We start from the raw sequence: 21739 nt of genomic DNA on the forward strand, positions 1-21739 counted from the left end.
TCAGAGCGCGGGAATGTTGGACAGAATGTGTCAAAACAAGATCTAGTAGAGCTTATCCCTCCAGACCAAATGGTTTCGGATACCAGGATTTGTAATCGGGAAGTCTGTATAGGCATACCATAACAACACTTCATTCTTTCAACAGTGGTGTGTATTCATGAATGTGTAACGTTCATTCATGAATTTGAGCAGCTTTTTAAGGACCATTCATTTATAGGCATCATGCATACTGATCAATTGTTAAAAGTATTGCAATATTGTAAATTATCACACAGGTAATGAAGGAAAAGGTTATAAGAGATAGGCACACATGAAAGTCACAGAATCAATCAGGACTTGCTTAGAAAGTTTATTTATACAATTTGTTGAAATTTCATTTGGCAACCAAACATAACACAAATATAACATGAAGCCTACATTGGCGCAACAGTACCAGTAGGCAATAAGAACTATGGGTAAACTACAGCGTTGAAATGTTTGACTCAATAATAGTATGAATAAAATAGTAAACAGCTGATACAAGTATCTCATAAAATACAACCACATACCTTATTAAAATATGGCATACTTGTAAAAAAATAATTTTGTAAAATTAAAACTTAGTACAGCTCCATGCCTTTTCAACCAAAAAAAGGTGACAATGAAGAATGAACTTTTCAAAATAACTCAAACAAGTCTTTGCAGTCGTAACGTGATAAACAAGGATATCCCGAGTTCAGAAAATATGCGAACGCACATAAAACAATAATATAAAAATATATTAAAAAAGCAAACGCATCCAAGATAGAGCTCTCAGGCCATTCAGTGTTAAGGCAATGCAAAAGCCTTACATTCTTTTTCAGGTGAGCTATCCAGCCCCCCCCCCCCCCCCCCTTAAGTAACTATGGTTACTTAAATAACCATAGTTGATCCGGTTAGGCAGGAGGCAATATGGCCGCACTTGCCGCTGTGCTCTCCGAGTCCTTCTCCGCCAGGGGCAGCAGGCATTTGGAAGTAGCATCGTGGTTCTGCTCTGTAAGCGCCAAGACCGGCTCGTCGAGGCCAGCCTCTCTGGAGTCTGCGTGGGGTATCAGAGTGTACGTGGGAACGGCGTTGAACATGATGAAGCCCAGCGTGATGACCAGGAAGGAGAGGATGTACAGCCCAGAGAACTGTGGAGCAGAACAATGGTGTTACAATCAAAACCCAAAGAAACTCGAAGGATAAAAACTTGGAAGTAGGACTAGGTTGAGAATGAGTACTTTTCAAACACTGGTCAAAATGGCGATAGATTTTGCTCACTTTTTCTTTCATGTAAAATGTCCAAATTTATAATTTTGCTTACAAATAACTTGTGCTATGGCGGTGACTATAATAATTATTTTTAACCGAATTCCAAAGTTTAAACCCCCTATTGTGCATCCCGAGAGATTCACTGCAAAATCCGTCAAAAGGGATGTTGTGGCTCACCGTGTAGTGGAAGAGGAAGAGGCCGCAGAAGAGGCTGAACAGGTCCGCTGTGAGCAGAGAGAGGTTGACAGCAGTGGCGCTGGTCAGCCTCACTACCGTGGGCATGAAGCTGTAGAGGGCGTACATGCAGAGAGCGTAGCCCACGAAAAGCACCACTTGGGGAGAGAGAGAGAGCGAAAGAGAGAGACTTTTAGCAGGGCCGGGGGCCATTTAGCTTTCAACGATTTGTAAAAGAGATTTACATTTTTGTAGTCCCTGAGGCATCAAAAGATTTCAGACGAGTACAAGGTGATAAGGTGATACCTCATTCAACATGTGGTATAGAAAAATCCAAGTGTATTGACAAAATACATTGTTAAATGCATAATAGTAACGCTGATCAGTAGTAATGCAAATATGGAATCAGGCCATTAAGAATAGTCTTAACTTCATTGTAGCCTTTATCAGGTGAGGAAAAAGACATTATCAAGGCTATATGAATCAATAATCAGATAGCTGGAAATATTTTGTCTAAAATATTGATCTCATAAATGATGTATCTCCATGACAGTAAAGACCACTTACTGATTTTGGTATCCCACTTAATGGCACCCACAGCACTGGTTTCCAGTACAGCTCTGCAGATCAACACAACATCAGACAAGTTGGAAAATCGTATCGCTCATTTATCACTGGGCCTACTCAATAAAAATATACTGAAGTATACAGTCCGCTATGTACTTTTGATGAGGGCTGTCATCGCCAACTAGTATTTGAATAATATAAAGTGATACTATGGTGCACTAACCCTATAGGCCCCTTATATACACTTCCCTCTCAGTTGGTCTATCACCACCCACATGCTTTTCACCTATAGATGGCGTATTTAGCTATGGAGGAGCAGTGACGGGCATATCGCAGCAAATTAAATGAACATTTCATTATTTCATTTAGATACAGGCATTATGGAGAAGGAAGGGTTAGACTTATTAAGTGTATATATATATTTTTTAATGGAGCATATATGCTTACAGCTGTACACCGCTGATGATGGTACCAAAGAGGCCCATCATGCCCAGAAACTCCACGCGACTGTGGTTCTTCACCGTGTACTCCTGCCCTACGTTGGACAAAGCGTAGAGAGCGGCACTGAGCAGGACCAGGCCGTCCCCCAGCAGGACGTTTCTGGCTAGAACACGGAGGGAACGGTGTGGGGGGAGAGGAAGGAGGATGGAGAGAAGAGGGAGAGGAAGGGAGTTGGTGGTGGGGAGAGGTATCTGGATTACATTTAACCCAAGAAAAACAAAAACGTTGTCCGTTTTGCCAGGGAAATGATATGCCTCTGAGAAGGTGTGAGATGTCCACAATGTTATTGTTCACCCAGCAGTAGGTTTAATAGTCAGAGCCTGATATCCAACACTGTTATGGGAAACATCCTGTCCTAACAGAGAACTCCTCAGGACAGCAGGATACAAGGCCATTTGCATCTCTAGTATAAAATGTTAACTTTGGCTTTCTGCTAGGGCTATTATAAGATATTTGTAACTGTATTTTCTACAAATTTTTGTTAATAGGTAACGATTATATTAAACATGTTTTTCAGCCTGCGGTCAATTGTAGCATGCCCCCTCCCCTCTCTCTCCCCCATACCTTCATGTCTCACTCTTACTGCTTTCATGAATAAAGCATAACAATTTTGAAAAATTAATCTTTAAGAAAAAACATGTTTTTCCTAGTATCACTAAACCGAGGAATGGAGGATTTTTAAAAGAAGAATGCTGGCCTCATGAATAAATGGCATTAAAAAACATTTACGGTTGCACAAAAGAGGAAGAGACATTGAGGAACACAGAACTTACTGGATCCTTGGTCCCGGCCCGCGATCAGATCCGCCCCAACCATGGCTCCCACCCCGACCAGACACACACTAACCGCCACGAAGTGAACGGGCCTGTAGCGGGTCTTCAGTAGGAACCTGGAGAGCACCATCAGCACCGGGATCACAAAGCAGTCCAGCAGCTGCATGACAAAACCACGGCACACAGAACAGTTTGTGGAGTTAGAGAAACAGATGCAGGATACAATTTGGACAGGATTTAATTTGTTTTTTTGTTTAGTCAATTTGATTGATGTATTATTATAATATATTTTTTATATACATAGATCATTGCTTTTCGGTTGTAAATAGTTATGTTTTTCATTACACGATTAAATGTGCTTGTGTGCCCCTCTTTCAGGTTCAGACCCAGTGCTCCTTTGGAAAAATGTTTTGTCTTAGAGCCCTGGGACCATGGCATTGGCTACTGGAGATACAAAGCAAGAGACTATCACCAAAAAGACTCAATATGTATGACCTTCACACTTCCCTTCTTTTTTTTGTAACAGGCAGCTTGCTTTGTTCACTTTTTGTATCAGCATTTGTCTCCAGTGGTTATTTCCAATTAAATTATGATGATCAAATCTGGATACAAATCCTATTATCCTTTCCAATTGTAGTGCCTCTGGGAGGGTTTGCTGTGAACAAGTGGAATGGAACTTGCCATTGCAATACCGGTAGAAAAGGGTACATTTATATTCTTCAAATTTCTACATACACTGTAGAAATATAGACTGCACTGAAGGTCATAATAACACCTGATTGAGGTGGGCACATTCTATATGAACATAAACCTGCTTACCTGTATACTAGTCAGGGTAGTGTACTGGTAGGCCTTCACTACAGCGTAGTTTGCCTGCACGTCTGTCAGGCCCATCAGAAGATACTTCCACCATTTTGTTTTCAAAATCTGATAGATGTTATCATCACCTTTAAAAAGACAAAGTAGATCACCAGTTGGACTGTCAGGTTCTACCTTCAGTTGGAAATGGATCTGTTTATTTATTTTTATTTTTTCAGCATTTGTCATTCCAATGCATCTAATGCATAAATAAGCAGAATTTCCATGCTTGAACCAACAGTTATTTTTTAACCATGAAACCTACAATCAGTGGGGGGCCAGTTCACTTCATGTATGTGTTATTTAATATGTGATTATAGGCTATGATTAAAAGTGCAATGATGGCACAGCCTGACCTTTGCGGCAGCAGAGGTAGGAGGTGTAAGTGATGAACAGCAATGCGTAGTTGAGGAAGCTTTGGAACATGGGTGTCTCCACACCAGCCTCGGCCAGGTACTGGCAGCTCACTGCCGTCCCGCAGATCATCAGCGAGAGGGCCTGGCCCATGGCGATGGTCTTCAGGAGATTCCTGTAGAAACCACACAGTAATGTGTTACTGGTTTTGATCTCAAGGGTAGACCAGTTTCTCTGGTTGAATAAATTAAGCAATGAGAGAAAGCAAACCAGTACCTGGTTTCTAAGAGTCGGTCTCTGATGTAATTCATAATTTCGTAAAAATGGATAAATGAGTAGCATACTGAGTGAAGAACTGTTGCAATATTTTAAAGTTATTTAATATGTCTGCTTTCAAATCTGATAAATGTTTCAGAAACAACCGCAATTGAATTTAAACATCTTTGTCAATGCTAATCGGATCCACAGCGGACGTTGAACTTGTGAATCCCAGTTACAGTGTGAACGCTTTCCTCTTTATAATTTTATGGTCAGCAAGACCTCGTGGCTCTTCTTAAACAGTATAAGTTACCATGTGAACACGTCCTTCAATTTGTAATTGTGCAATCCAAGGTTAGCCATGCAGCTTCCACAGCGTTTTCCAGGGACGGACCCCTCGGTCTGCTTCAAAGGTAACCCTGAGGCGAAGTAGAAGCACACATGGATTTGAAGAAACAAGACATAAGCAGAGATATTATAGCATTAGTGTCTATCTAAATGATCGTCGTCTTCTTGAAAGTAGTAGCGTAATCTCCCCCGGAATGCAGGCTACCTTTCTCAGGAGGCTTTTGATTTGAGTCTCAAATGATTAATCAAACGTGACACCTCATGTAGTACATGTGATGAGGAAGTTAACAAAGTAGTACCACTAGCCCAGAAATACACCAGATCAACACAAGTTAAACTAATACGTCTCACAAGGAGCCATACCTGTGCATACGTGTCCATCTACATTCATGATACATCCGTAGGGAAATTCTTATATGCTATGGGTTTTCCTTCTCGTTTTCCACATAGTAGGACAAGAGCTGTGCAGGATGTAGTGCATTTGACAGCCTGAATGGATCCGTCTAGCTAGCGTGTGTATCGTGCTCGCTTGCAGACCCCCCCCCTGCACGGCGATTGGCAGGACAGGCCGATTGTCATATGACGTCAGCTCTGAGAAGCCAACAACCGGCCAAGTCAACATTACAGTACCTCAGCCCTTATCAAGCTGTTTTCTTTAGGACTTTCTGTGGGAAACGGTTCTAGAGCCCAAAGTTACTTAGATATAGAAAACCACCCCCAATATGTGGCATCTGAACGCTGTAAAGCAAATAACTACATATATAGTAGATGTAGAGGAAAAACAAATGCAACTTTTGTCTTTAATCTATGTGTTAACATAGATACAATTGTACTTACAGAAATGTTTAGTGGGGATGCATTCTAATTCAACATGACTAATGCGTTAACTCCTAAACATAGAACTACTACAGCTTACTGTATATTATGTATTATAATAGCCAGGCTGTGATGGGGCAAGTACAGGTGGTTCAGAATCTGATGTGTGTTTGCCTTCTATCATTTCTTCCCTTTTATCCCTCCATCGTCATCGTGTTATAACGAATAATTGGTTGTATTTTGATTTGTGCTTGATTTTAAGTAGTCTGAGAACCAAGTAACGGGCACATGGAGAAACCTTGAGAAGTATCATTGAGCGGCGAAACTGCGAGCGCACCGTCCACGCGAGATTGTGCGAGACAATAACTTCAGGGAACATGGCGACGTCTAATTTGCTGAAGGTAGGCTCCAGTTGAATTGATTTATACTCGATGGCGTCTTTGAAGTACACGTCGTGGATTTGCTCTGAGGTTATGGCTAAGTGGTAACCAGAATAAACAGTGTATGGTCCTCTTACTGTCTTAGTTGTCAGCGATGCCTCAAGCTTGGACTAGTTAGTTTCCTTTAGCTAACGTTGGCTACTCTCCAGGGATGTAGCTGTCTGAATAGCCATGCGAGATGTATTATAGCTAGGCTTAGGTAAAGAATAGTAGACCGATAGGCGCAAATAAACAGTGAGAGACTGCACGTTGGCTGCAAGGAAAATAAAACGTATTATCTTTACAAATCGGGATCACGTAAGCCCCCTTTCCATGTGTCAAACTCAGCAGCAGACTTGTCATCTTAACATTCACAATAATGCATTGAAGAAATCTTATTGAGAAACTAGAATGCCTGCTTGTGTCTTTTGGAATTTGGTCCAACGTCAACGTAAGCAACAGGCTGTGCTTTATGAAAACGACCATGCATCGTCCAGTCAAGCTACCTCGATCACCTAGGAGATTGAAGATGAACTGTCTGCTACTGTAATAAAGCATCGGGTGTGGGAATAGCATGTCCAAACTGAAAGTATTGAAGTAAAGTAAGCCGTAAATAATTGAAGAACTAACATATCATGTTATTGACTCAATGGCTAATTACATGGCAGCTACTGCTACAATGATACAGCCTAAATGTCCCATGTTCTTACACCCACTTTCTGATGGCCATTTGTGTTAAACGAACTTGGCTCTCCTTCTGCATGTTTTTCAGAACAAAGGCTCCCTCCAGTTTGAGGACAAATGGGAGCTGATGCGTCCAATAGTCTTAAAGCTGCTACGCCAAGAGTCTGTAACCAAACAACAGTGGTTTGACCTGTTCTCGTAAGTCTTACTACACCGTCCCCATCGAATAGATGTTCTCTGAACCCAGACAATGAATCCCCACCTCTCTCTGGCTGGAGGTCTAAATTCCCCATGTCCCCCCTATTTCCATAGAGATGTCCATGCAGTGTGCCTATGGGACGACAAAGGTCCCGCAAAGATCCATCAAGCCCTGAAGGAAGATATACTAGACTTCATCAAACAAGCACAAGCGGTAAGGCTGGGGCTTGTGAGTCCTCTTTTGAATTTCTTGCTTTGGGTTGGCTTTGTTTTTTATGAGTATGAGCAAAATGAAATGGGGAAACAAAAACGTATGATGTTTGCCATCATACCTACTTAATGACAATGTTTGAATGTATCGTCTTAATAGTAATTAGTGGATGGACCGTAACCAACAGTGCAGCAGCATTTGCGTTCATGATTTATAACACATTCATAAGTGAAGTGGGTAGGGCTGTTGTATTGATACTTGATTTAATGAGTTGCCATCAGGAAAGTACTTAGATGCCCTGTTTTCATCAATATTATTTCATCTTGTAATACAGCATCCATCCACACAGAGCTGGCACCACCAACACGAAAAGTATTGTTGGTCGAACATTGTCTGTTTGTGTACAGCTGCTTGTTCTCACAACTCCTTGTTGGGTGTCCATTGGTCATCATATACACTACGTGCTGCCCCTTCACCTCCTGTGAGACCAGGACTTCATTAACAAAGACCTTCATCCCATCAGCGGGTGTTGAGCCACCAGGACGACACAGCGCTGCTGAAGGCATACATCGCAGAGTGGAGGAAGTTCTTCACGCAGTGCGATATCCTGCCCAAGCCCTTCTGCCAGCTGGAGATCACCCTGATGGGCAAGCAGGGCAGCAACAAGAAGTCCAACGTGGAGGACAGCATCGTGCGCAAGGTGAGTGCTGACATGGGAATGATCTCTTCAGTGACACTTTCTTGTTAGAGCAACGCAGTGCAGTGGGTTAATGCAGCTAAATGAGAGAGAATACACACACACACAAACAAACACAATGCAATCATCAGTAGCTTGTCTTTTAATGCGTCATACCATTTAATGTCTTTCCCAATAGTGTTGCCAGGGCAATTTTAACAAGGAATGCTTTTCTTAAATCCCAATTAATATTCTTATGTTTCTTCTGTCGACATGACAAAAACACACATCAGTCTCATTATAAACTTTGATGTTACCGTTTCAGCTTACAGTTCATTACAACCATCATAAAACCTACCTTAAAAGCATACCTCATCACCATTCAGGACATTGCATCCTCTCCCGGGCTCTTTTGGGTCAGTAACCCTTTTATGGTTCTCCAGCTGATGCTGGACACGTGGAACGAGTCCATCTTCTCCAACATCAAGAGCCGGCTGCAGGACAGCGCCATGAAGCTGGTCCACGCTGAGCGGCTCGGCGAGGCCTTCGACTCCCAGCTGGTCATAGGGGTCCGGGAGTCCTACGGTGAGAGAGTGGACACTGACTTCTGATTCCCACTTTGTTGCTTGACTTTTTGAGCACTTTGTTGTTGTTGTTGTTGTTGTTTGCCCAAATATGTCAGTGGTTCCGGTTGTAGCTCATTTCTTGTCGATTTTACCCTTGTTGAGCACTTTGTGTTGCTGTTTTGCAAGAAAAGTGTTAAAAGCGCAAAATTTCAATTTGATAAGCCGAACAACAAGGGCATCCTCCATGACTACTCAAGTGCCAACTCTGGGATTAATATTTTTTTGCCCCTTCTATTATGATATCATAAAATAAAAATCTCAGACGATTCGGAAAAACATGCCCTTTAACCCACACTATTTCTTATAACCACAGTGAAACATAAGGAACTACTTAAGCTTCACATTATCTTTATCATCAAGATATAGTTACGGCGGCTAGTGAAAGTGTGGTCGAGTGTCCCGTACAGGTACTTTTGGGCTCCTCAGGTTGCAGTTATCTCCTTGGAAACGGTTCACGTGGTTTCAGCAACACATGTTCTATTCTACTGATCTATGTTTTTTTTCCCCTTGTTGTTTGCCTTTGAGCAGTGAACCTGTGCTCCAACCCGGACGACAAGCTACAGATCTACAGGGACAACTTTGAGAAGGCCTACATGGACTCTACAGAGAGGTTCTACCGCACCCAAGCCCCTGCCTACCTACAGCAGAACGGCGTCCAGAACTACATGAAATATGTGCGTCTTTTACATTGGTAGCACTTGAAACCCATTGACAGAATATTAGTCACATTGTTGTACAGTATGAGAGATTTGGAGGAAAAGAGAAGAGAGGCTCACCTTTTGACGGACCTGTTTGGACACATTTTATGTTCAGATTGGATACTTATTCTTGTTGTTCCATTCTGTTAATAGCTGTTTTGACGACAAGGCCATATTGTCCTTCAGGAGGTCTATCAGAGGTGTAAAATCAGCTAAGATTAATTAACTTTATAAGAGCATTACATATTTCTGTTGCTGAATTGTGTGTGTGTCTGCAGGCTGACGCTAAGCTGAGGGAGGAAGAGAAACGAGCATTGCGTTACCTTGAGACACGACGAGACTGCAACTCTGTACAAACGGTGAGGGCACTGGGGGGGCCCAAAAACAATCCAGGGTCAAACCCTGATGACCACAGTCTGCCTGTAGGCAGCCTTGGGCAAGACGCCTAAAGCTTACCTGCTCAGTAAAGAAGAAGTTGATTCTTTATTTATCATTGCAGCAGTACTATTGTACAAAATGTGATCTCTACATTTAACCCAGCACTACCAGCATTTAACCCATCACTAGCAGCACTAGGATCATTTACCCGTCACTAGAAAAATTGAACACATTATTAGCCGCACTAGGAGCATTTTCCCATCACTAGCAGCATTTTAACCCATCACTAGCAGCACTAGGAGCATTTACCAATCACTATGAGCACTAGCAGGACTTAAACCATCACTAGCAGCACCAGGCAGCTCTACTGCCCCCGGTCAAGGGAACCGGCAGTCTTCACCTTACATGGATGTCTTGATTTAACATGACAGGTAGCAGTGCTAACCAGTGCTAACCACTTTGCCAGCATGCCAAAAGTAATTGTATCTAAATTGACATTTGTTATATCCCTTTTTTTTGTACAAAAAAATAATTTTATGTCAATGTAATTAAGGAGCTCCTTTGAACAAACACTGCATAGAATGTGTGGCTATATCCACACCACAATTCATATAATACACAAAAGGGATAACAAGAAAAAGGTACAACGCCTCATCCATCTTCTTTTACTTGCGGGTTGGTCATGTGGCTGACCAAACTGTGGTTCTGTCCTTTGTCCCCAGCTGATGGAGTGCTGTGTGAACGTGCTGGTGACGTCTTTCAAGGAGACCATCCTGGCCGAGTGCCCGGGCATGATCAAACGCAACGAGACAGAGAGTGAGTACGGCAGGATTGCCACCAGCAGAGGCTCGTCCAGCTCAGGTTTGCACCAGGAGAAAGCCCCGCTCCCACTTCCCCACCCCTGCACCCAGCCCCCCACCCACACTCATGCACCCCTTTCCCTTTCATGGCCATGGTTTGGGTTGTGTACACCGCCGTGCGAGGACTAAAATGTGCAAGAGCGCACTGGCATTGCCTCAATGTAGCATTGTAGCGATGAAACCCTGCTCCGCCTATTGCTGCATTGCACATCACAGAGCATGGTGTTGTGTGCTTTTGTATTATTATTTTGTGCTGAAATACTATGTATAATTTTTTTAGAATATTACATGATATAATGTCTTAAACCACTTGCAGTCTAAGACATTTTAGGCTGCCCGACATTAGTTTTATCTCGAGCTGCATTTTGCATTTAGGAGATTTATCTATGTATTTATCCAGTCACGTTATAGTCCGGATCCTAACTGATAGGCCTATCAGTTAGGATCCAAACTTTAGGTCACCCGATGTAGACTATTGGGCCCATCAAGTTTAGTCGATATTATGCACCAGACAGAACAGCTTTAGTGTTGTTTGAGGGGTTACACAAGAACAGGTCTACATTGTTTAGCAGGAGGAAAGGGAGGATATAATAATATATATATATATATATATATATATATTGTAATAATGGCCACACTGACATTAACCTATTTTTTAAATTGTGGCGGACACAAAACAAACACTTATTGAGTTTAGTTTTATATCATAGCCTTTTGCAACAATAGTATTAACCTTTTATAATAATATAATCATATGAAAGAACAAACAGTAATGAATTAAGCGGTTGAGAGCCCATTTATTTCAGATTAGACTTGTTTACACATTGGACAATGTAAAACACATATTTCCCCCGAGTGCTAAACGAGGTCCTGCACTTTTATATGAATAAAAGAATAATGAGTCGAGCTGTTGAGATTCCACTCAACAGGTGATGTGTGTACGACACAACAACACACACTTATCGTGTTTAGTTTCATATCAAGGCCTATTGTTCAATTTGATTGATTCAAATACACAACATTTTGTATATTTACCTTGTTTCAGACGGATGAAATCCACACCAATTTGATGATGAATGAAGCAAGTTTAATAATGAATTTGATTAGATAAATTTTGTCATTTATATCGTGGATGGTGGCCTGCGTGTTTTTATCCAGCGCAGATGGGAGCTTGAATCCTTCATCCTGCGAGTCGTTTTGTACAGTTTAAAACATAAATCCCCATTTGATACACCATACCAGATTATAGGTTCAGGCAAATTTGCATCTGTAATGACCGCTCCCCCGCTATGTTCCAGATGTGTTGTTCCTTTTGTGTGTCGTCATGTGACCATTGTTGCACCCCACCATTCTTGTGTCTTGTCAAGGTTGTTGTTGCTCTGTATTTGGTTGTCGAGTGTCGATGTTAAAATCATGAAGGCGTTTCTAATATATGGAAAAAATTATCTGTGTGTGGAACAAGAATCTTTCTAGTCCAACCCAATTTGCACTTTCGTCCTTTATAAACAATAATCTTGACTAGTGTTCAAAACCATCTGCTATGTTTATCCTGTTAAAGGTCCCATGGCATGCCACCAGGTGTGAGTGTGATTAGCCTTACAAGCCCTTTTGAAAATCGGCCCCTTTTTGACATCACAAGTGGGCATGACATGGGACCTTTAACACACACACACATCATCCAGGCCAAGCATGCTCTCATGTCGAGTAGAAGTCCCTCCTTTACGTAACGGTGGCGCTGCGCCCTCTCTCTCCCTGGTGGGACAGAGCTGCACCTGATGTTCTCCCTCATGGACAAGGTGCCCAGCGGCATCGAGCCCATGCTCAAGGACCTGGAAGACCACATCATGAGCGCCGGCCTGGCAGACATGGTGGCCTCGGCCGAAAGCATCACTTCCGTGAGTCACCCGCATCGGGCGATGTACTGTACATCATGGGGAGGAGGGGGTTGATGAGGACTTGTTTTTTATTTTTGTTGTTTGTTGACTTTCATAGTTGATATAATCTAATATCTCCCAATCTGTTCTTCGGCATATCTATCGAATCCGTTGAGTTTATCCTTACTGATTCCGATGATGAGACGATGCAAAACAGTTTATTGATTGATAAGAAATAACTCACACACACACATAGACACACAGACACACAGACAGACACACGCACAGTGTCAGCTCAGAGGATGTTAAAATGACCCCAAATTAGGTGGGTTGTCTCTTGACACTTGATTGAACAGCTGCCACACGGATGCAAAGTGTGAAGCTAGTTCCTCACCTCTGGCGCTGCTCTGGGGTGCGATGTTCTCTCCAGGATTCTGAGAAGTACGTGGAACAGCTGCTCACCTTGTTCAACCGCTTCAGCCGCCTGGTGAAGGAGGCCTTCCAGGACGACCCGCGGTTCCTCACAGCCAGAGACAAGGTGGGCCCCCCACCGCCAGCCCCCTCCTGGGGACATTTAGCTCCATTCAATCTGTGATATGCTTGTGTTCTTTTTTTAATAACACGCTCGTGTGACGATACAGACTGATGCGCGAAGTTAATGTGTTCCAAGTGTCAATCACAACCAGGCTTTGAGATGGCAAGCTAGGACCAGTGGGCAACAAGTCACAAACCAATGTCAACTCAACCTGTTTTACTGCCAAATATGCAGTATAACCTGCTCATTCTGTACAGGGACATTTTTGCAACAAGCCAGGGGTCATCAACGTTGATATACTCAAAGCAGAAGTCATTCCAGGGTTATGGTTGCCTGTATCGCCTACCCTGTTCCAGACACAGTGGTGTGTGTGTGTGTGTGTGTGTGTGTGTGTGTGTGTGTGTGTGTGTGTGTGTGTGTTGAATGTAACCCTGCTGTAACCTCTCTCACAGGCGTACAAGGCAGTGGTGAACGACGCCACCATATTTAAGATCGACCTCCCTTTGAAGCAGAAAGGGTGAGGAAAGGCTCGGACACAAACATGATGTGCTCATCTTGTTTAATAAAATAACAAGTCAGGGCCGTGTTGATTCAGCTCATCTTTTTCACACTGTGTCTCTTCCTCACTCTCTGGGTCTCTGTGTGTGAATCTCTGTTTTTCTCTCTTTGTGTCTGTCTCACCATCTGTCTCTCTCTGTCTACCTCCATCACTCTCTCTCTCTCTCTCTCTCTCGCTCTCTGTCTCTGTCTCTCTCTGGTTCAGGGTGGGCCTGAAGACTCAGCCAGAGTCTAAGTGTCCAGAGCTGCTGGCCAACTACTGTGACATGCTGCTGAGGAAGACTCCGCTGAGCAAGAAGCTCACCTCAGAGGAAATCGAGGCCAAGCTCAAGGAAGTGGTGAGTGGTGTTATTAGAAAAATACAACCGGAAGATGAGGGCAACACACCAAGCTCCAAGTTAGGGCCGTCTCTATGGTCAGATATTTTACTCCCATCCCCGACAATCACACAAAAACGTTATGACAATCCCCAGCTTTTCCGTGGTCTTTATTTATTGAGAAATATGATATTTATATTAAGTTGCCCTCCTGCAGAGTGGAAAGTTCCCTCAGAACTGTGTTTCCTTTCATTTGACTCCAGGGTGGTTTCCATAGTGTTTTCTTATATCCAGTATCTGTTTACCCAACTCTGGTGAACCCTAGTGGCTGACAGGGGACAAGCATGATGTGAACATGGTGCCTTTTCTTTCATGTGATTCATTCAATTCAGCTCTATTTTAGATGTACTCAATGTTATGCAAAACATATCATCCTTTTAATATTAAAACAAAAGGAATGTTGACTCCCTCTTTCCAATGTGACATTATTCAAATTGTTTAAATGAAAAAAAAAAGTATATATACATATATAAACGTGATAACCTATTTATACACTTTGTTGTGATGTTTGTGGGACGCATTGACTATAGTACAACCTTGGCAAGGATAGCATAGATGGAGCGTTTGATTAAAATGATGTGTGTGTGTGTGTGTGTGTGTGTGTGTGTGTGTGTGTGTGTGTGTGTGTGTGTGTGTGTGTGTGTCAGCTGCTGGTCCTAAAGTACGTTCAGAACAAGGACGTGTTCATGCGCTACCACAAGGCCCACCTGACCCGCCGGCTCATCCTAGACATCTCAGCCGACAGCGAGACCGAGGAGAACATGGTGGAATGGCTCAGGGTACGGCCTGCCCGCCTGCACGTGTGTGTGTGTGTGTGTGTGTGTGTGTGTGTGTGTGTGTGTGGAGCGACCACATGACACTCGTGGTTCTCTAGCTGTTGGTCGCAAACGAGTCACAACCCATAAGTGGGTCATAGCCGGGGACCCGTCCGACCACAGGATTGTTTTGAATATAGATCTACTCTTATGGATATCTTATTGATTTCTTTATAAATAGATTTTATCATTGGGGATTGGAAGTTATTTATTGCCGATGATCCATGGCTGCCTTTGTGAATGTGGACACCCATCGAACAATTGATTATTCATTCATACTACCCACTATTTATTCTACCCTGAAAATGCTGAGTTATCCTATATATATATTTCTGCATGCAAGCACAACTCTGTTCCTATAGAGGGAGCATTTGTTATAACAAAGTTTGAGTAAATATACATAGAAAAACTTGAATCAGCTCCCTTTTCTTTGACATGCTAACGAGAGTGTGTGGCTCATTTTACTGGGAAGAATATTAGGTGTGTCCCCCAGGGGCCCATAGTACCCCCACATGTTGGGGACCATTTCATTAGCAGCGAAGCCCCATGGTTGACTTTTGCCCTGTCCTCCTAATGACTTTGTGTTGACCCCCGTGTGCGCCATGTGTTCCCGGTGTATGACAGGAAGTGGGTATGCCGGCCGACTACGTCAACAAGCTGGCCAGGATGTTCCAGGACATCAAAGTGTCGGAGGACCTCAACCAGTCCTTCAAAGAGATGCACAAACACAACAGGCTGGCTTTACCAGGTGAGGGACGGGACGGAGTGGTCAATGGAGTGTGCCTGTAGCATGGCACGACTGAGAGGATGGTTGATGACTCCTGCTATGAGCATCTATAGCTATGATGTGAGCTATATGTAAAGAAAAAGCATTTTGAGACTGGAAACTTGACCTTTAGCATTAGAAAAACAGAAAATCGACTAATATAAAGTCGTATTTATCCCTATATTTCATTTCCTCATGATTTATAAATGGGGGGATGAAAGTAAAAAAAACTCCAAACTCATACCCCGAACCAATAAACCCTTAATGAGTATTTTTAAGGAAGAAAATATATTAAATAAAATAAATTTGAAATGTCATGAGCTAGAATGGCTTCCAAGCTATAAATTAATTAAACTTTCTGCAGAATATTAGCAATTACAATACGCCTACAATAGATATGCCCCTTCTGTTCTTAAGTCAAATGTGCTGAAGGAAACTGATGCCCTACAGACCGCTAAGTTGAATGCCTAAAGTATAAAATCACCACAGAGGCAATACCCTTTCCAACAACACAGGTTCTATTCTGATCTGATTCTGTCATTCCCTCTAAAAGAATTGTATATTTTATCTTCCCTTCACTGTCCATAAAAATAACCCATAAAAAAAAGTATAGTTATTATAACCTCACAAACAAGCGTAAAATGTGAGCTGCATAAAGTGTTGAATGGTGAAATAGTTGACTTTGCTTCCTTTTATTTGACCCTCCCCACCGCCCTCACCTGACCCCAGGGGACTCGGTGAACATCAAGATCCTGAACGCGGGGGCGTGGTCGCGGAGCAGCGAGAAGGTGTTTGTGTCACTGCCCACTGAGCTGGAGGACCTGATCCCAGAGGTGGAGGACTTCTACAAGAAGAACCACAGCGGCAGGAAGCTCCACTGGCACCACCTCATGTCCAACGGCATCGTGAGGCTCGCTCACTCGCTCACTCACTCACTCACTCACTCACTCACTCACTCACTCACTCACTCACTCACTCACTCACTCACTCACTCACTCACTCATTCTTGGAAATATTGACCTCAGACATGAGACAAATATATTATTATTTAAGATTTATAATCTCAGAATATAAATTCAGGTAAGAGAACAACAAGAACGGACCCAACTAAAAGATGAACAATAATTATACACAGGTGGAACTTTTTTGGGACAGTTAAGCCAAGCACATTGCAATATCTGCCTGTATCCATTTTATAAAGGATGGCCTGTATATTATACAGTGCAAGGTTGGCTTACTTCAACTGAACTGAATCATATGGACTTCATAGCGTCTAAGAGATGGACTCAACTCAATCTAACAAGAAGCACTCTCTCTCTGTCTCTCTGTGTGTCTCTGTCTCTCTGTCTCTGTCGCTCTCTCTCCCTCTTTCTCTCTTTCTGTCTCTCTCTCTTTCTCTCTGTGTGTGTCTCTCTCTCTGTCTCTGTGTGTGTGTGTCTCTCTCTCTGTCTGTGTGTGTGTGTCTGTCTCTCTCTCTGTGTTTCTGTCTCTCTCTGTCTCTGTGTGTGTGTCTCTGTCTCTGTGTGTGTGTCTCTGTCTCTGTGTGTGTGTGTCTCTCTCTGTCTGTGTGTGTGTGTCTGTCTCTCTCTCTGTGTCTCTGTCTCTCTCTGTTTCTATGTGTGTGTCTCTCACTGTCTCCCTGTGTGTCTCTCTCTGTCTCTCTGTGTGTCTGTCTCTGTCTCTGTGTGTGTGTCTCTCTGTGTGTCCCTCCCCAGATCACCTTTAAGAACGAGGTGGGCCAGTATGACCTGGAGGTGACCACCTTCCAGCTGGCCGTGCTGTTCGCCTGGAACCAGCGGCCCAGGGAGCGCATCAGCTTCGAGAACCTCAAGCTGGCCACCGAGCTGCCGGACGCCGAGCTCCGCCGCACGCTCTGGGTGAGGGACGGGGTCACCGTGATCCTGGGTTCATAGTCACTGTTTCTATGTGCACTGCCACGTTCACCATCAGTCATTTCAACCTTGGTTAAGAGGTTTATTTAGTTTTATTTAGTGTTCAGTGAATGTAATCCTGCTGAAGTCCCATGATTAGTTGTCGGAAATCGTTGCACACCAATAACTTGTAATTGAGTACTCCCACAGTAATACTTAGTGTAAATATGATTTGTTTTTTTGCGGCGAAACATGTTATTTCCACCCCACAGTCGCTGGTTGCGTTCCCCAAACTGAAGCGGCAGGTGCTGTCGTACGAGACTGCAGTTTCGTCCCCGAAGGACTTTGCTGAAGGCACGCTGTTCTACGTCAACCAGGAGTTCTCCCTCATGTAAGAGGGCCATATCTTCTTTGACAAACACGTGGGAATGAATGACAAGGAGAGTCAATTTATGTGGGGAAGATCAGTCTCAAATAAATAAATCTAATCATAGATTTATATGGTAATGATTAACTTTGATAATAAAAAAATTACGCAATCTTAAAGTATCTTCCTGAAGTATGTCGGAAAGAGGACTATTTGCATTTTCTTTGTCTGTATATTCACTTCATTCATTCAAAATTTCTTTGATTCATTGTACTCCATTATGTTCCGTTTTCAATTATGTAGCCAAACAGCTTAAACTCTTTCTATGATTTCTGGTGAGCCTCCTCCGCAAGCAAAAAGTTATTCCATAATTATCTGTTTTGAGTCAGATACATACATTAATCCTTCTTAAATAATGTCGCCCTAACTTACTTTTTTCACTGGCAAACCAACTCCACAGCAAAAACTCAAAGGTGCAGAAACGTGGGAAGATCAACCTGATTGGCCGCTTGCAGCTCACCACGGAACGAATGAGGGAGGAGGAAAACGAGGGCATCGTCCAGCTCCGGATACTCCGAACGCAGGTAGGCTGTTGGGACCTAATGGTCGAGTAGTATGAGAGAACATCCATCAGATGAACACACCATACAGTCATTCATTCAGCATCGATTTAAGAAGAGTACACTGTGTGACTGCGTTGTTTTAGAACACAATAAACCCTTAGCAGTTGTCCGAACTCCTTTGCCACATACTTCCTATTGCACTGTTATAATAATAACAATAAAAATAGTATTTTTTGTCCAGCTTTAAACAATGTTTCCCGTCAATGAATAGTGTGGAAGAATCGGCTCCTCGCATAGGCACCCTGCGTGTTTTCCTCTATCGCTTGTCACGCGTCAGTAGCTTGAGCTCTAGCATTCTGAATCCCTGCTTTGGTCTTCATGTCTCGCCTTGGTCTCACATACTTTCCACATCTCCTCCCACCCCCTCTCCTCTCCTGTTGTGTCCTTCCTCCCCGCGGGTGATGGCAGGAGGCCATCATCCAGATCATGAAGATGCGGAAGCGCATCAATAACGCCCAGCTGCAGACGGAGCTGGTGGAGATCCTGAAGAACATGTTCCTGCCCCAGAAGAAGATGATCAAGGAGCAGATGGAGTGGCTCATCGAGCACAAGTACCTCAAGCGCGACGAGACGGACATCAACACCTTCATCTACATGGCGTAGGGGTCGCGGCGAGAGAGGCGTCGCCACGATGACGAGTCGTGCTGTTCTGCCATGTGGTGGTGGGGGGGAGGAGGAGGAGAACAAGAAGAATTGTGTTTGTTCAGTGGTCTTTCGTGGATGGATTCCAGGGGCTTGATGGACGGCGGAGACATTTCCAGGCACCTGTCCCGTCCCCCCGTCCTGGTCCCACTCCCCTTCTCTCTCTCGTCTTCTTCATATATGCGAGAAGTTATCACTGGGACATATTTTAAAGAGTAAAACCTGATGCTTAAAGTGAAAGTTCCTGCTGCAAAAGAAAAAAAAAGTTAATAGGACACTGTCTGCACTGGAGTTTACAGTTGTTTCTTTTGGGGGGTGGAGCTGATGATGATGAGGAGCAGTTGATCATTTTGTTGTTATTTGGTCTCTTTTTCCCCAACCACCTGTTTGGTCATTGCCATGGTATCTCTGATGCCATCCAACATGGTCACGCCGCCCCCATTCCCAGCTGTTTGTTTTTGTTTGTCTATAAGCATGCTGTGAGGAGTGAAGGACCATCATGTGAAGAGAACCGGCACTGCTACGGGCTTGTCCAGGTATCCAGCCTGGCAAAAAGACAAGACGGTGGACAACAGATAGCAGCTAGAAAGCGTTTTGGTTAGTCTCTTCACAGGAGGGGGGACAGGAGGGGTTTTCAGTTTCGTTTTTTTTGGGGGGCGCCATCTTGGAACCAGATGAAAGCAGCCGTTGTGATGGTCGGCCAGCCCTAGGACTCTCTGGGCCTCGGCCAAGACACTTGTGAGACTTCATAGCGGATGTTCGCTTTAAGACAAGCCAGGACAAACAACAAATGAATCATTGTGGATGTTAGTTTTCTGAAAAGGAAAAAAAGAGAAATCAACACAAGCACTTATTGAGCCGATTATTGAAACACATCGTCCTGAGCCAATGTCCAGACCCTGCTTCAGGCTTATTAAAGAAAAAGGAGATGTGTATTGCTACTATGACTGGAAGAATAAAACATTTTTTATCCAGCCAACACCCTTAGAGCTGGGTGGGACAGATGTGGAACAGGGGCTGGAAATGGAACCTGTGTCTCCATGCCCACCTTTGGTCCTTCCTTTGAGAGAAGGGCAAGGTCAGTATTATACGTGTTATGTATACAGTCCAAACCTATAGGAGAGTGTATATCGGGAAGTGAATAGTGAAATAAACAGCACCTTATTATGAAATATATATATATATATATATATATACAAAACCAAACTTGCTTTTCATTTGACCTGTTTACCATGTTGTATACCACATTTGCAATGTTGAAGTTAATATGTTTGGACCTAAAACGTGTGTGTGTGTGTGTGTGTGTGTGTGTGTGTGTGTGTGTGTGTGTGTGTGTGTGTGTGTGTGTGTGTGTGTGTGTGTGTGTGAGAGAGTGTGTGAGTGAGAGAGAGAGAGATATTGTGGTTGGCTACTCTTTAAGTCAACATCGTTTTACAACATTCAGGTAATGAAAAAAAGTGAATAGTGTATTGCTTTAAAGGTTCAAATCCAGGGTCAATTGTGTACCCTTATTGCCTTGTGTGATCAATAAAAGAATAACCATGAGGTCCGCTTTTCTAACATTCAGGGATTAGAATAAACATGCAATGTTTGTTCTTCGAAGAAGCTTAGACCTATGGAGGACGAGGAATACTAAAACAATGACCAAGATTATATTATAACCTTTCTGCTGTAAAACACTTGAATAGATGGAATAATCTCTTCCTTTGTGTTCAGCAATGGAAAAAGCAAAAAAACAATACTGGAATTAGACAGCTGCTTCTGTTTTATTTTTTATTTCGTCTGCTGACTCCCTGTGGGAAGCTTGTAATTTGCCTAACAGCAGGGTCTACAGTCAGCCACTGTCACGGCAGTGTGTACATAGGATGTGGCCATTAGTAAGAATAGTCGGGCATTTAAGTCCTAAATACTCTTGATCGCTTAACAAATTGCATCTTCTTGTGGTGTCTTAAAGGGATCCACACTGGACGCGCGTCTATGTATCTTTTCTATCCTCGCGTTGCGCGCGTCCCTAAGAAAGCGCATGCCCAGTGCACACTTCAACCCTCAACCCCTCCAAACGTAGTAGGCTCCTCCCCCATTCTGGCGTGCGCTGGTGGAGAGGAGGAGGAGAGAGAAGAGCTCGGCGAGCGGATCCAGACGGAGAGAGAGCGGGGGGTGCGCGTCGCTCCGAGAGAGGAATCACAGCAGCAGCCCCACGACCGCGCGGACCTCCGAGTCTCTGGATCCCCGGAGGACCCGAGAGGAGAAGACGTCGCCAGGGGAGCTCCAGAGGCCTCTGCTCAGGTAACTGAGGGCAAAGAGCGCTAGAGACAGGTGCCTTTTTTTCTTCCTCTTCTCCGCTCTCTCTCACTCTAACCGCGCAATGCGCTTTAATAATATAGCCATGTGTATTCGTGTGTGTTTAGATTTGTGTTTGTGTGTGTGTGTGTGTGTGTGTGTGTGTGTGTGTGTGTGAGTGAGTGTGTGTGTGTGCGGGCGCGCGCGTCCGTGCGTGTGTGTATGACAACATTGGAGGGATGGGATGCTCGAGATCAGGTTTTGTGAGCCACTTGTCCTGGTCAGGCGATGCATGCGAGGGCTCATCGGGCTGTTGAGCAACAACATCGATTCGTTCTCGTTCTCTTTCCCGATTTCTGC

At 43.6% G+C, this 21739-nt stretch overlaps 2 protein-coding genes across 3 annotated transcripts; one reads left to right on the top strand and one right to left on the bottom strand.

Moving 5' to 3' along the window:
* Window positions 1–433: 433 nt before the first annotated feature.
* slc35f2 (solute carrier family 35 member F2) lies at window positions 434–5600 on the bottom strand. Its single transcript, XM_079738572.1, has 9 exons — window positions 5469–5600; window positions 5071–5176; window positions 4502–4674; window positions 4107–4234; window positions 3288–3447; window positions 2461–2617; window positions 2014–2066; window positions 1450–1604; window positions 434–1151 (listed from the first exon to the last, which is right to left on the bottom strand). Exons 1-9 carry the CDS (start codon window positions 5494–5496, stop codon window positions 915–917), a joined length of 1197 nt encoding a protein of 398 aa, XP_079594698.1. The 5' UTR covers window positions 5497–5600; the 3' UTR covers window positions 434–914.
* A 693-nt stretch (window positions 5601–6293) lies between these two features.
* On the top strand, window positions 6294–20528 carry cul5b (cullin 5b). Of its 2 annotated transcripts, none has more exons than XM_079738733.1 (19): window positions 6294–6322; window positions 7113–7222; window positions 7337–7436; window positions 7957–8133; window positions 8553–8694; window positions 9264–9409; window positions 9712–9792; window positions 10534–10672; window positions 12436–12566; window positions 12976–13083; window positions 13533–13597; window positions 13844–13976; window positions 14663–14794; window positions 15455–15578; window positions 16326–16501; window positions 17312–17473; window positions 17740–17858; window positions 18295–18418; window positions 18866–20528. In XM_079738733.1, exons 1-19 carry the CDS (start codon window positions 6299–6301, stop codon window positions 19058–19060), a joined length of 2388 nt encoding a protein of 795 aa, XP_079594859.1. In that variant the 5' UTR covers window positions 6294–6298; the 3' UTR covers window positions 19061–20528. The 2 variants fall into 2 exon arrangements, with proteins under 2 accessions (XP_079594859.1, XP_079594860.1); XM_079738734.1 differs by having other exon boundaries at window positions 10534–10627.
* The last annotated feature ends 1211 nt before the right edge of the window (window positions 20529–21739 follow it).

The sequence above is a fragment of the Pollachius pollachius genome (genome assembly GCF_949987615.1).
Source record: "Pollachius pollachius genome assembly, chromosome: 6".
Lineage (NCBI taxonomy): Eukaryota > Metazoa > Chordata > Actinopteri > Gadiformes > Gadidae > Pollachius > Pollachius pollachius.